At 32.2% G+C, this 10,714-nt stretch overlaps 1 protein-coding gene and 1 long non-coding RNA gene across 2 annotated transcripts; both read left to right on the forward strand.

The window, feature by feature from the left end:
• The first annotated feature begins 550 nt into the window (after nt 1–550).
• On the forward strand, nt 551–3,635 carry LOC139785485 (circadian clock-controlled protein daywake-like). The gene is made up of 3 exons (XM_071724639.1): nt 551–729; nt 1,807–2,169; nt 2,288–3,635. Exons 1-3 carry the CDS (start codon nt 672–674, stop codon nt 2,587–2,589), a joined length of 723 nt encoding a protein of 240 aa, XP_071580740.1. The 5' UTR covers nt 551–671; the 3' UTR covers nt 2,590–3,635.
• Nucleotides 3,636–8,108: 4,473 nt separating this feature from the next.
• Nucleotides 8,109–9,045, forward strand: LOC139785488 (uncharacterized). The gene is made up of 2 exons (XR_011721961.1): nt 8,109–8,308; nt 8,889–9,045. It is a non-coding gene; the product is annotated as an uncharacterized lncRNA (long non-coding RNA).
• Nucleotides 9,046–10,714: the final 1,669 nt, after the last annotated feature.

Here is a 10,714-nt window from a genome sequence, read left to right on the forward strand (position 1 = left end):
AATTGTTAATGAATCGTAAAATCTGTATGTACTTCTTTAGTTAATTTAGTTTTAAAGATGCTGTTAAAATTTCAAATAAATCGGTCAAAAATTGTTCGAGTTCTACTGCTCGCCAATTTGAAAAATGCATTTTGAGAAAAACGCATTTAAAGTTTTATGTAACAATATTTTTTTAATAAAAACAAATTTTTTTCGCATTAGGACCAATTGTACATTAGTTTTGACATCCTAAAGAATGTTTTAAGTAAAAAAAAAATAAATTTGATTTTTTGAAAGTTTCAAGGTGGCCTAACCCCTTAAATTTTAAATAGAATATTTACTTATACGACTTTTACTTATACACGACTTTTTTATAATTGGATATTGCATGTGTTAATTATGTTTTTAATTAATAAAAAGCTTATTTTTATTTCCTTTGAAAGAAGATGTTATTGTACGCAATTGACATATGGCCATGATCTTTTGTGTAAATCATTGCCTTAGAGACAAAGAAAGAAAGAGAGACACCGATTATTAAATCAATGCAAAGAGGATATGTACGTGCATATAAGCTTGATCAGTTGCATAGATCTGTCTTGATATACGTTCGTCGTACATCTGTTAAGACTGTTGTGTAATATTACAATTCTAGAAAGTGTTACTTCGCAAAAAGAATCACTTTGGTTTAAAACATGTTTGCTGCTATTTTTGCCTTTGCACTTCTAATAATACATGCTGTGGCTGAAATACGTGAGTAAATGAGAAATACGTATTTAGGATCTTCATCATCGTACGCATATAATTCATTTTATATGACCGTGAAAAGAAGATTGTTGTGATTTTTAAACTGGAATACTCTTGATCTGCAACTAAAAAATTCGAATAATTAATAAAACATTTGTCGAATTAGGTAATTGATCTTAATGTAAAACGACAGATTTAAACAACTGTAAGTAGTTGCAGTGAACAATGACAATAATTATAATGTATAACACACTGACAATGCAAACTGCATGTTTTGTATCAAGATATACTTTTTTTTAACAGCGTTAGGAAAGAGAGAGGGGTGGGGAGGGAAAGAGAGAGAGAGAGAGAGAGAGAGAGAGAGAGAGAGAGAGAGAGAGAGAGAGAGAGAGAGAGAGAGAGAGAGAGAGAGAGAGAGAGAGAGAGAGAGAGAGAGAGAGAGAGAGAGAGAGAGAGAAGACAAAAAGGAAAAAAAGAAAAAAAGAAAAAAATTACGGAAAGCGAGAGTAAGAAGTAAGGGAGAAATGTATATGAAATAATGGTTTATGAGAGAAAGTTGCACAATTAGTAATCAAATAAATATAATAACAAGAGATTCCTAAATATCGTCGTAGAACATTTATTTAACATTTATTGTATACAAGTTTAAATATTAGAATATAATTCCGTAATCTCTCTCTCTCTCCCTCTCTTTCCTAACGCTGTTAAAAAAAGGTATATTAAATTTTTAAAAAGATTTAATATTGACGCTACATTTGATATTAACGCTATTTGATATTAGGGAGTTTTTGCAATACCGTCTTTCAGATACGGTAAACGTTATCTAAATTGTTCAGATACATTCACTCTGTATCTGAACAATTCAGATACGGTTACCGTGTCTGAAAGACGGTATTGCAAAGCTATTAATGTTATATAAACTATTAATGTTATCTAAACAAAAATTAAAAATTTTAATTACGTCACAGATGCACATTATTTTGAAGTATATTTTATCTTTTTCCTTTATTTATACTTATACCACTGATAATTTCGTCTAAGAATGTTTACTTAAATAAAATGATGTAAATATTTACATTACAGCCTCCTTTATTCATGTGTGCGGCCGTAGAGACCCGAATATCGAGCAATGCATCCTAAACAACGTGAACAATTTGAAGTATAAAATATGCAAAGGAATACCGGAATTGGGTGTTCCATCGAATGATCCATTTGTTATTAATAAATTAGTCATTTCCGAAATGCCCGACATTAAATTATATACCAAAAACATGCAATTAACAGGTCTCTGCGACTTCAACGTAAGCTATTTTCGTGCAGATATTGAAAATCTCCACTTCGATCTTGACCTCGTATTCGACCAGATCCGAGTAAACACCACTTATGAGTTCAATATACACTTACTGGTACCTATTGTACATAAAGGACCCCTTTACATTACTGTAGGTACGTAAAAAATAGTCGACTTTTTAAAATAAAGTAAACGTTTAGAAATTTATTTTAACACAAAAGATACATCTGATATATAGTTTTATTTAAATTACCAATCTGTGTGTTCTTGTAGATAACATAGGAGCAAAAGTATATTTGGATTTCAACATAGTTACCAGAAATGGCAAGAGGTATACGTACTTGGCAAAGATGAAGTTAAACCTCGACATGAAAAAATACAAAGCTCAGTATGGCGTGGGCGGAGAACAATTTAATCAATTGCAGAAAATTATTCATAACTTTATAGGCCAGAATCAAGAAGATGTTATAAATAATTTTAAACCGGCATTAGAAGAGGCAATCTCCAAACAAATTATTTCGATTGCCAATGGCATAGTTAAACACTTTACTTATGAGGAACTTTTCCCCGAATAAATTAAATTAAAATTTTAATACGCATTATCATAACATCGTTTTGTGTACTCTATAATTTGTTTAAAGATTAATCGAAAAATGAGTTTTTTTTACAAAGTTTTAACCCTAGCTCGTCACACTCCGGTCCAGTGGACCGCTGAACGTTTTTCGGTTTTCTAGTTTTTACATAATAACGTAATTTTCTAAATTTTAAATCATTTTCTTGATCTGATATTATCATAAACATCTCATTTAGAGTCTGTATTTCCAATTTCTGCAGTACAAGCTTAAAAATATATTAATTGGAATAAAAATGACATTGCAACAAAGTCGAGCGATCTCACGGACCGGAGTGTGACGAATTAAGGACTCGAAAATAAGTGTGGCTAGCTAGGGTTAAAATCGACGATGCAAACATAATTGCCCATAGATAATGGAAACAGACATTGTATAATAATTGTCATTAATTGCTAACACAGATTTATACTAAGTAATATTTACTTATACGGATAGTTCAACAATAGTTCAATTTAAGAAAATGATATTTACTATCGTGTTACTTTGTATTTCTCAATTGCAAGAAAATGGTACGCACGTACGTACCATCGCAAAATGACACCCGTCGACAAGGAGCAATTCAGGAAGGCAGTTCTTGCGGTGAAAAAAGATAAAATTAAGACACAAAAGTAGCCGCAAAACAATTTGGAGTCTCAAGAACTACATTGAACGACTGGCTGAAGACAAATAATAAAAGAAGAATAAAATAGCACACTTGGATGACGTGGCTGTACGATGTCATGGAGGCTTCGGGCGAAAATCAAAGTTAAGGAAGCAGCAGTGGTCGGATTCCGACGAAAACTTGGATAATATGTGCTGTGTGTGCTCAGAGATGACTGAGAACAGAGGTGACAAGAAACAGTGCATTTCGTGCGAGCGTAGGGCACACAAGTGCGTGCGCTTTTCTCGTAATTATTTTCCGCCATCGTGTTTTTAATTAATAAATGTTTCCATTTTTCTATTAAAAAATAATTAATAAAATGCATCCTATCATTTTTTCATGATCGGAATTATGTATTTTTATTTAAAATCCAATCCGAGAATGGAGTGACGACTCCGCCCCGGGGCGCGGGAATGTAACGATTCTGCCCCGGCAATTTTGACATTTCAATTTTTGCACCTTTGTCGTTTTTATTCTATACCGATTGAACAAAGCGACATGGACCAAAAATGCCCTTATAAATTTTGTAGCCAAGGGTTTATTCTTTACAACGGTACACCACATTTTATTAAAATTATTTGTTTTGTTGTTAAAAATCGGCACCGAAAAAATAGTGACAACTTCGCCCCGGTCTCTCCTATATAAAGTGGTGCAAGAAATTGTACTCTCTAATTGCACTTTAATTTACGAAAAATTTTTTAAATAAACATAATAAAAAATATTTAAAACTAAAGAAAATTTTTTCTTTATGCTCATATATTCCTTGATTGATTTTATACCAACCGTTCTAGAAATCTGTTCTAGAAATCTGTTCTAGAAATGTAAATATCTATAAACGTACATATACATGTATGTATACGCTGACGCGTGTATGTACAATATATAAAGGAAATGCAAGTATTGTGAAATACTCTAAGCCTTTCTTAAAATAACTTGAGAACTATTAAAGATAACTAAACTCAGTTTTTACTGACAATGAATTGGCTACTATGAAAGGTGTATTTAAAGTTTTAAAAGAAAAAATATATTTACAAGAATTAAGTGCACTTGTACAATGTAAAAGGTATTGCGGCTGGAAAAGCAAAATTAAAACGTTTAGTTTAGGGTAACTCCGGTATTTACGCTGCGCGGGGATTTACGCCGCAGAAGTTAGAAAAAATAGAAGGAATAAAGGTATTTGCTCGTAATTATTCTGTTATGTGCCTTTATGCCATATTAGTATTGTGTTGTAATTTCAGTTCTTTACTGTTAATATTAACAAAACCGTCGTGAGTTAAATCGATTTTTCAATGTAGTAAGTAGCGAAATCATATATTACGACCTACGTAAAATGATTACTGTAAAGAGTGTAAAAGGTTTAATGATTATTTTATGATACATAAGTGTAAAAGGATAGTAAAGGATGGAATACAGCAAAATACAAGTGCATAGCTCTTGTATTCTTTGTTTAGCTTGATATCTTGTATATCCCACTTGTTTAGGATATATGGCATTTTTAGCGTGCGGGATTTATGCCATAATACAAACACTCTGTAAAAATCGAAATCTCCTATGTGTTCTTTTTTCTTCTTTTTTTGGATCATATAACAATAACCTTTAATGCATCTATTGTTCGTCTATTTTCTTTTTAAAATGTTTGCATTTTTGAATGTAGATGTTAACGAATTATGGAAAATAGCAATAGGATATCTCCTAATTAAAGTAAACGTCCCAATAGCCAACTATGTCCCAGTTCCCAACACTAAGGGGAATATTCCACCTAATTAAGAGATTTTTCGATAAAAACAAATAAATAACCACTTAATTGAGTTCTACGATTTATAATCTATGCATAGGACAACGGTTAAAATAATCCTTGCGCTCTTTGTAGTAATTTTTTCGAGTTTCTTGAGAGTGCACGCGCTGCCCCGGGAAATGAAGAGCATCTGTAAGCCAGTTTGTTAAGAATTGACGAAGTTCAATTGTAACTATGTCGCCTTCATTTTTTATATATATTGAACAAGTTATAGCTTTTTATATTAAGGAAGATGTAGAGAATGCAAATCTAGGGTCGAAATTTAGTTAGAATTGCCGATAAATTGTTAATTTGCATGGTCGGATACTCGGACGTTTCAACCGTATGGTGTACCAATAGCAAACCAAGTGGCTGGATACTGATACAACCAGGCGATCGGGTGATGTCCCAATTGCCGGACGCAACGAACTCAGCGGCCATAACCTTGATGGAAATGAACACGAACGATCAGCATTTACGCGCGGCATTGTTTACTAGTGTGCTTAAAGTGTGTTTAAAATTACGCTAAACTGAGGCGATTATTCGCAGTAAGTATGATATCTAACATTTTACAAATTTGACTTCGTCGAACGAGTTCGTTATTGCTATTATGTAGTCAGCAGATTGTTTACATTGGAAAAGTCTTGAACGTAACCTCTAAAAAAAGTTGTCTCTGCTTTCATCTGCGACTGGTTGGTAATAGGGACATCGAGTGGCCGGGTATCGGGACATAACCAAAAACTGATGGCCGGGTACTGGGACACATTGAGTGGCCGGGTATCGGGACATAACCAAAAACTAATGGCCGGGTACTGGGACATTTCCTTTTCTCGCATTTTCCGAAAAAATCAAATCAACTATTACCGATGGAACTAATTATTGGATGGTTTCTAGAAACTAGAGAATCCAAGCTTTCGTTTCGTCGTATCCGCTTATAAATAAGATTTGTTAATATATATAAAAATTTAATTTCAATTTTCCAGGCGTCTTAAATGGTCCGCTATTGGGACGTTTACCTTAATGGTGAATAAAAAACAAATTCTTTAATGTTTATCGATGTTATATGATAATGGCATATGTATAAAATCCGTAACTTTATTTACGAAGAGTTTTTTCCTGATCGAACATAAATTGTCCAAAATTTTGAAATCTATTGTCACATGATTAAGTAGTTTGTTTGTACAATATTTTATTTGTATTTTGTGATTTATTTAAAAAATAATTAAAACAAAATTTGTTATAATATTTTAATAACTGACGGCACTCTTAACAATGTAGAATTGTGCAAAATAATGATTTATATGATAACAAAACATTTAAATGAATAATAACGTTTTTCTGTTTTAATATTATTTTAGATGTAAACTTGCAAGTATTTTTTATATGGTTTATTTAATACAATAATTACAAAATTGTTGACAAGTAAATATATAATTAAAATGCCAATCTGTTACGTGCATATTCATACGCATGCATGCACATTATAGTGAAAGAGCTAAAACTATAAATTTGTATCATATCCACGATAAAAATTTTAATAAAAAGTTTAAATAGATTTGATATTTTATAAATTGCTGTTAATTTATTTGTTTTAGTAATATCTACAACCATTAGCTATAAATGATCTGCGACACAATAAATTTAAGACGAGAATGATTAAGATTAATCGACTTGTTTCAATAATCTGCATTAAAAATGTACATTTTTAATATTATACTAAATCTAACATATTCAATTATGTGGTTTTTCTTATAATGCTAAAATAAAAATAAATTAAATAAGGCATGTTAAAAGAGCTGTTTTTATTTATTAAAATTAAATGTATTGATAGGACAAGCGAAACTTTAACTGACATAAAATATCGTAGAAGAATATTAAACAACGATACAAAGTTCTTCTTTTAATTCTAAATGCAAAATTCTGCACTTTTTGTGCTGAAATGATAAATTAATAGTTTTTGCATTGAGTATTTATTCAGTAAAGAGAGAATTGCGTCGCAGCACAAATAGTTAGTTAAAAAGAGCAACAAGAAGCGCTAGTTTTTGCTTTATCAATCGTCGCAGATTGATAAACTTCGAACGTTTTAAAAATATACAGTCGCGACATCATATTTCAAGGAAATCTTACATATGCCTACATTTGTTGCATATAATAATTGCAAAAAATGTTTCAATTTTGGTATTCGATCTTGCAAATTTTACAGAAATTTAGAAAACAAATCGTTTGTCTTATTTTATTATTGATACACTATCTTAGATGATATAAAGATTTTCGTATAAAGAGAAAAATTATACAAAAATACCTTTAATAAATCTTATTTGTTGTAATATTGTTTGATAAAGATAGATTATAAATACAGATCAGATACATGAAGAATTTAAGAAAAATTTAACTTTATGGAATTACTTTTCTGCTTTTTTATATACAAAAATTTTTTTAAAGAAATATATAGATTTAATCTTTCACTAAATATAATTCGGCAATTTTTTTTTAGTAATGCTGTACTTCTAAAATTGTATATTTTTTAAATAAAATTGCGTATTCACAAAATTGATTGAATATAGTTGCTTTTATTAATACTTAAATTTTTATTTAAATAGAATATTTACATACACACTGCTTTTTTATGAGTGGAAATTGCATGTGTTAATTATGTTTCTAATTAACTAGACATCACAGACGCGCGCTATTTAGTTTTAACATTACACACAACTGTCAAAATATACGATGACAGCTACTCATGAAGTAAGCGCAGGCCGCAGCAAGAGAATCAATCGGCATCGCGGAAAAGCGACAAAAATAAACTTCGATAGATTCGAGTATCGACTTTACATGCCTTTTTTTTAGATATGATTAGATATGGATGAGATGAGATGAGATGATGAATGATGATGATGATGATGAAAAGCTTATTTTTATTTCCTATGAAAGAAGATGTAATTGTATATAATACGCAATTGACATATGACCATGTTCTTTTGTGTAAATCATTGCTATATATAGAGACAAGAAGAAAGAAAGAGAGACACCGATTATTAAATCAAAGAGAATATGTACGTGCATATAAGCTTGATCAGTTGCATAAATCTGTCTTGATATACGTTCGTCGTACATCTGTTAAGACTGTTGTGTAATATTTAAATTCTAGGAAGTGTTACTTCTCGCAAAAGGAATCACTTTGGTTTAAAATATGTTTGCTGCTATTTTTGCCTTCGCACTTTTAATAATACATGTTGCGGCCCAAATATGTGAGTAAATGAGAAATACGTAGGACCTTTATCATCGCGCGTATTTGATTTATTTCATATTATCAGTGAAAAGATGATTTTGTCGTGATTTTTAAAGGGGTAACGCCATTCTAGAGTCCGAAAAAAAGCCAATTTTTGATAATTTTTTTCAGAAATACATATAATTATAAATGAAAATCGGTCTAATTCTATTTATTATCTATATATTAAAGTATAAAAAATTTTTTTATTAATTTTTTATTGACAAAATGGCGGCGCCAGAGCCATTGATCCAAAGTGTCTTTTTGCGGAAGTCGTCCAACGGGCGGAATCGAAGCTCCTATAATTTCTAAGCTGGAACAAAAATTCAAAGATTTTTGAAAAATATATAAGATTTTCTATAGAAGTACACATGGGAATTGCGAAATATCATTTTTTGTAAGAATGGTGCATGTTGGAAAAAAATGTTTCATTTTTCGCTAAAAAAATTTTGCACAAAATTGTTTATAAAAAAAGTTTTGTTCAACTTATCGCAAAATCCATGTGTACTTCTATAGAAAATCTTATATATTTTTCAAAAATCTTTGAATTTTTGTTCCAGCTCAGAAATTATAGGAGCTTCGATTCCGCCCGTTGGACGACTTGGCACTTTGGATCAATGGCTCTGGCGCCGCCATTTTGTCAATAAAGAATTAATAAAATTTTTTTTTATACTTTAATATATAGATAAAAAATAGAATTAAACCGATTTTTATTTATGATTATTGTATTTCTGAAAAAAATTATCAAAAATTGGCTTTTTTTTGGGACTCTAGAGTGGCGTTACCCCTTAACCAGGTTGGTTGCCGTCACGTAGCGGGGCAGGCGGCGGGTCAGGAGAAAGCCCATGTGTTTTCAAACACAAACTTGTGTTTAGTTCGCGTGAAATAAAGCAAATAAATATGTGGAATGCATTTAGGGTAACTCCGGTATATACGCCGCACCTAAGGAAAACTTAATTTATTGAGTACTATTTATTTTGTGAAGGAGAAATAAAGCTACCACTTAGGTTGGATTTTTGAATTTACAAAATACATTGCGTGTACTTGGCGCCTTTTTTTACCTTTTTTGAAAAAGGTAATTTTGTACTGATATCACCTATTTTGTAGTGTTAAGCAAGGATCTGCAAAAATTTCTATTTTTATTTTTTAATTATTCACGAAATTAGCAATAACAACAAATTAAATTTTTATTGAATTAGCAAATTAGTAATTAGTTATAAAAAATTACTATTTATATAAAAATTAAAAATATTTAAGTTAAAGTAAATTATACACTTCTCACAAAAATTGAAGAGACACGGTAGTGTCTCGTGCCAAGTACACGCGGAGCGAGACCGACCGTGACTCTTTTACGCGACGCGACGGGTTGCGAGTACCCAAGATGTTGAGATCTCGATAACGAGTGAACGGATCAAGTTCTAAGTAGGCTTGATCGATAGCTTGGGGTCGACTTTGGGGGGGTATCTCCTATAATATTTTCCGCTACGTGCCCTACGAGCGGAGATATTGCGACGCAAAGTCCAAATGTGAAAATTTATTTTTAAGATACGGAGATACGTCGTCGTCTCTCAATCAATATAACATATATATATCAGAAAATGTCACTTTCACTTTTTCGACGCTGGCGGCGCAGGTATCGCCAGTTTCGATATCGCGCGCGTATTTCGATCGATCTAGTAGGCAAATTAAATAAGGTCGATAGACTTATCGGTCAGGAGGAAGATTTCTATTTAGGTAAATTAGGTATTAGGTATATAATACATATTGAGTCAATTGCTTCATGTTTATCTGGAGAGATTTCGTATCCTTACATCGTATTACCACCGCTGCCGGAAAAGAAGGTTCTCTACTACGCTTGCAGAAATTGCCGCTAGTGGATTTTTAAGTCGATTCTTATGAATCAAGCTTGAATTCGACGTCTAGGTATCCCAGGTTTGCCGATGACGAGGTCCAGATAGTGCGCTTCATAGTTTTCGGTGTCCAGGTGTAATAATACGTTGAATTTGATGTCTAGTGTCCCAGGTTGCCGATGACGAGGTCCACATAGTGCGCTCCGTAGTTTTCGGTGTCTACGTGTATTAATACTTTGAATTTGATGTCCACGTGTCCCAGGTTGCCGATGACAGGATCCAGATAGTGCGCTTCATTGTTTTCGGTGTCCAGGTGTAATCGTACGAACGTTGAATTCCGATGTCTAGGTGTCCCAGGTTGCCGATGACGAGTTCCACATAGTGCGCTCCGTAGTTTTCGGTGTCTACGTGTATTAACCTTGAATTCGATATCCACGTGTCCCAGGTTGGCCGATGACCGGGATCCAGATAGTGCGCTTTCATAGTTTTCGGTGTCCAGGTGTAATCGTACGTGATTCGATGTCTAGTGTCCCAGG

Source organism: Temnothorax nylanderi, unplaced genomic scaffold (assembly GCF_030848795.1).
Source record: "Temnothorax nylanderi isolate EJ_2023f unplaced genomic scaffold, tnyl_v1.0 TNYL_tig0813_pilon, whole genome shotgun sequence".
NCBI lineage: Eukaryota > Metazoa > Arthropoda > Insecta > Hymenoptera > Formicidae > Temnothorax > Temnothorax nylanderi.

Coding starts and splice junctions, on each gene's coding strand:
- LOC139785485 (XM_071724639.1), top strand. CDS start 672: ATGTTTGCTGCTATTTTTGCCTTTGCACTTCTAATAATACATGCTGTG. Junction 730..1,806: donor ACATGCTGTGGCTGAAATAC/GTGAGTAAATGA, acceptor TTTACATTACAG/CCTCCTTTATTCATGTGTGC. Junction 2,170..2,287: donor ACCCCTTTACATTACTGTAG/GTACGTAAAAAA, acceptor GTGTTCTTGTAG/ATAACATAGGAGCAAAAGTA.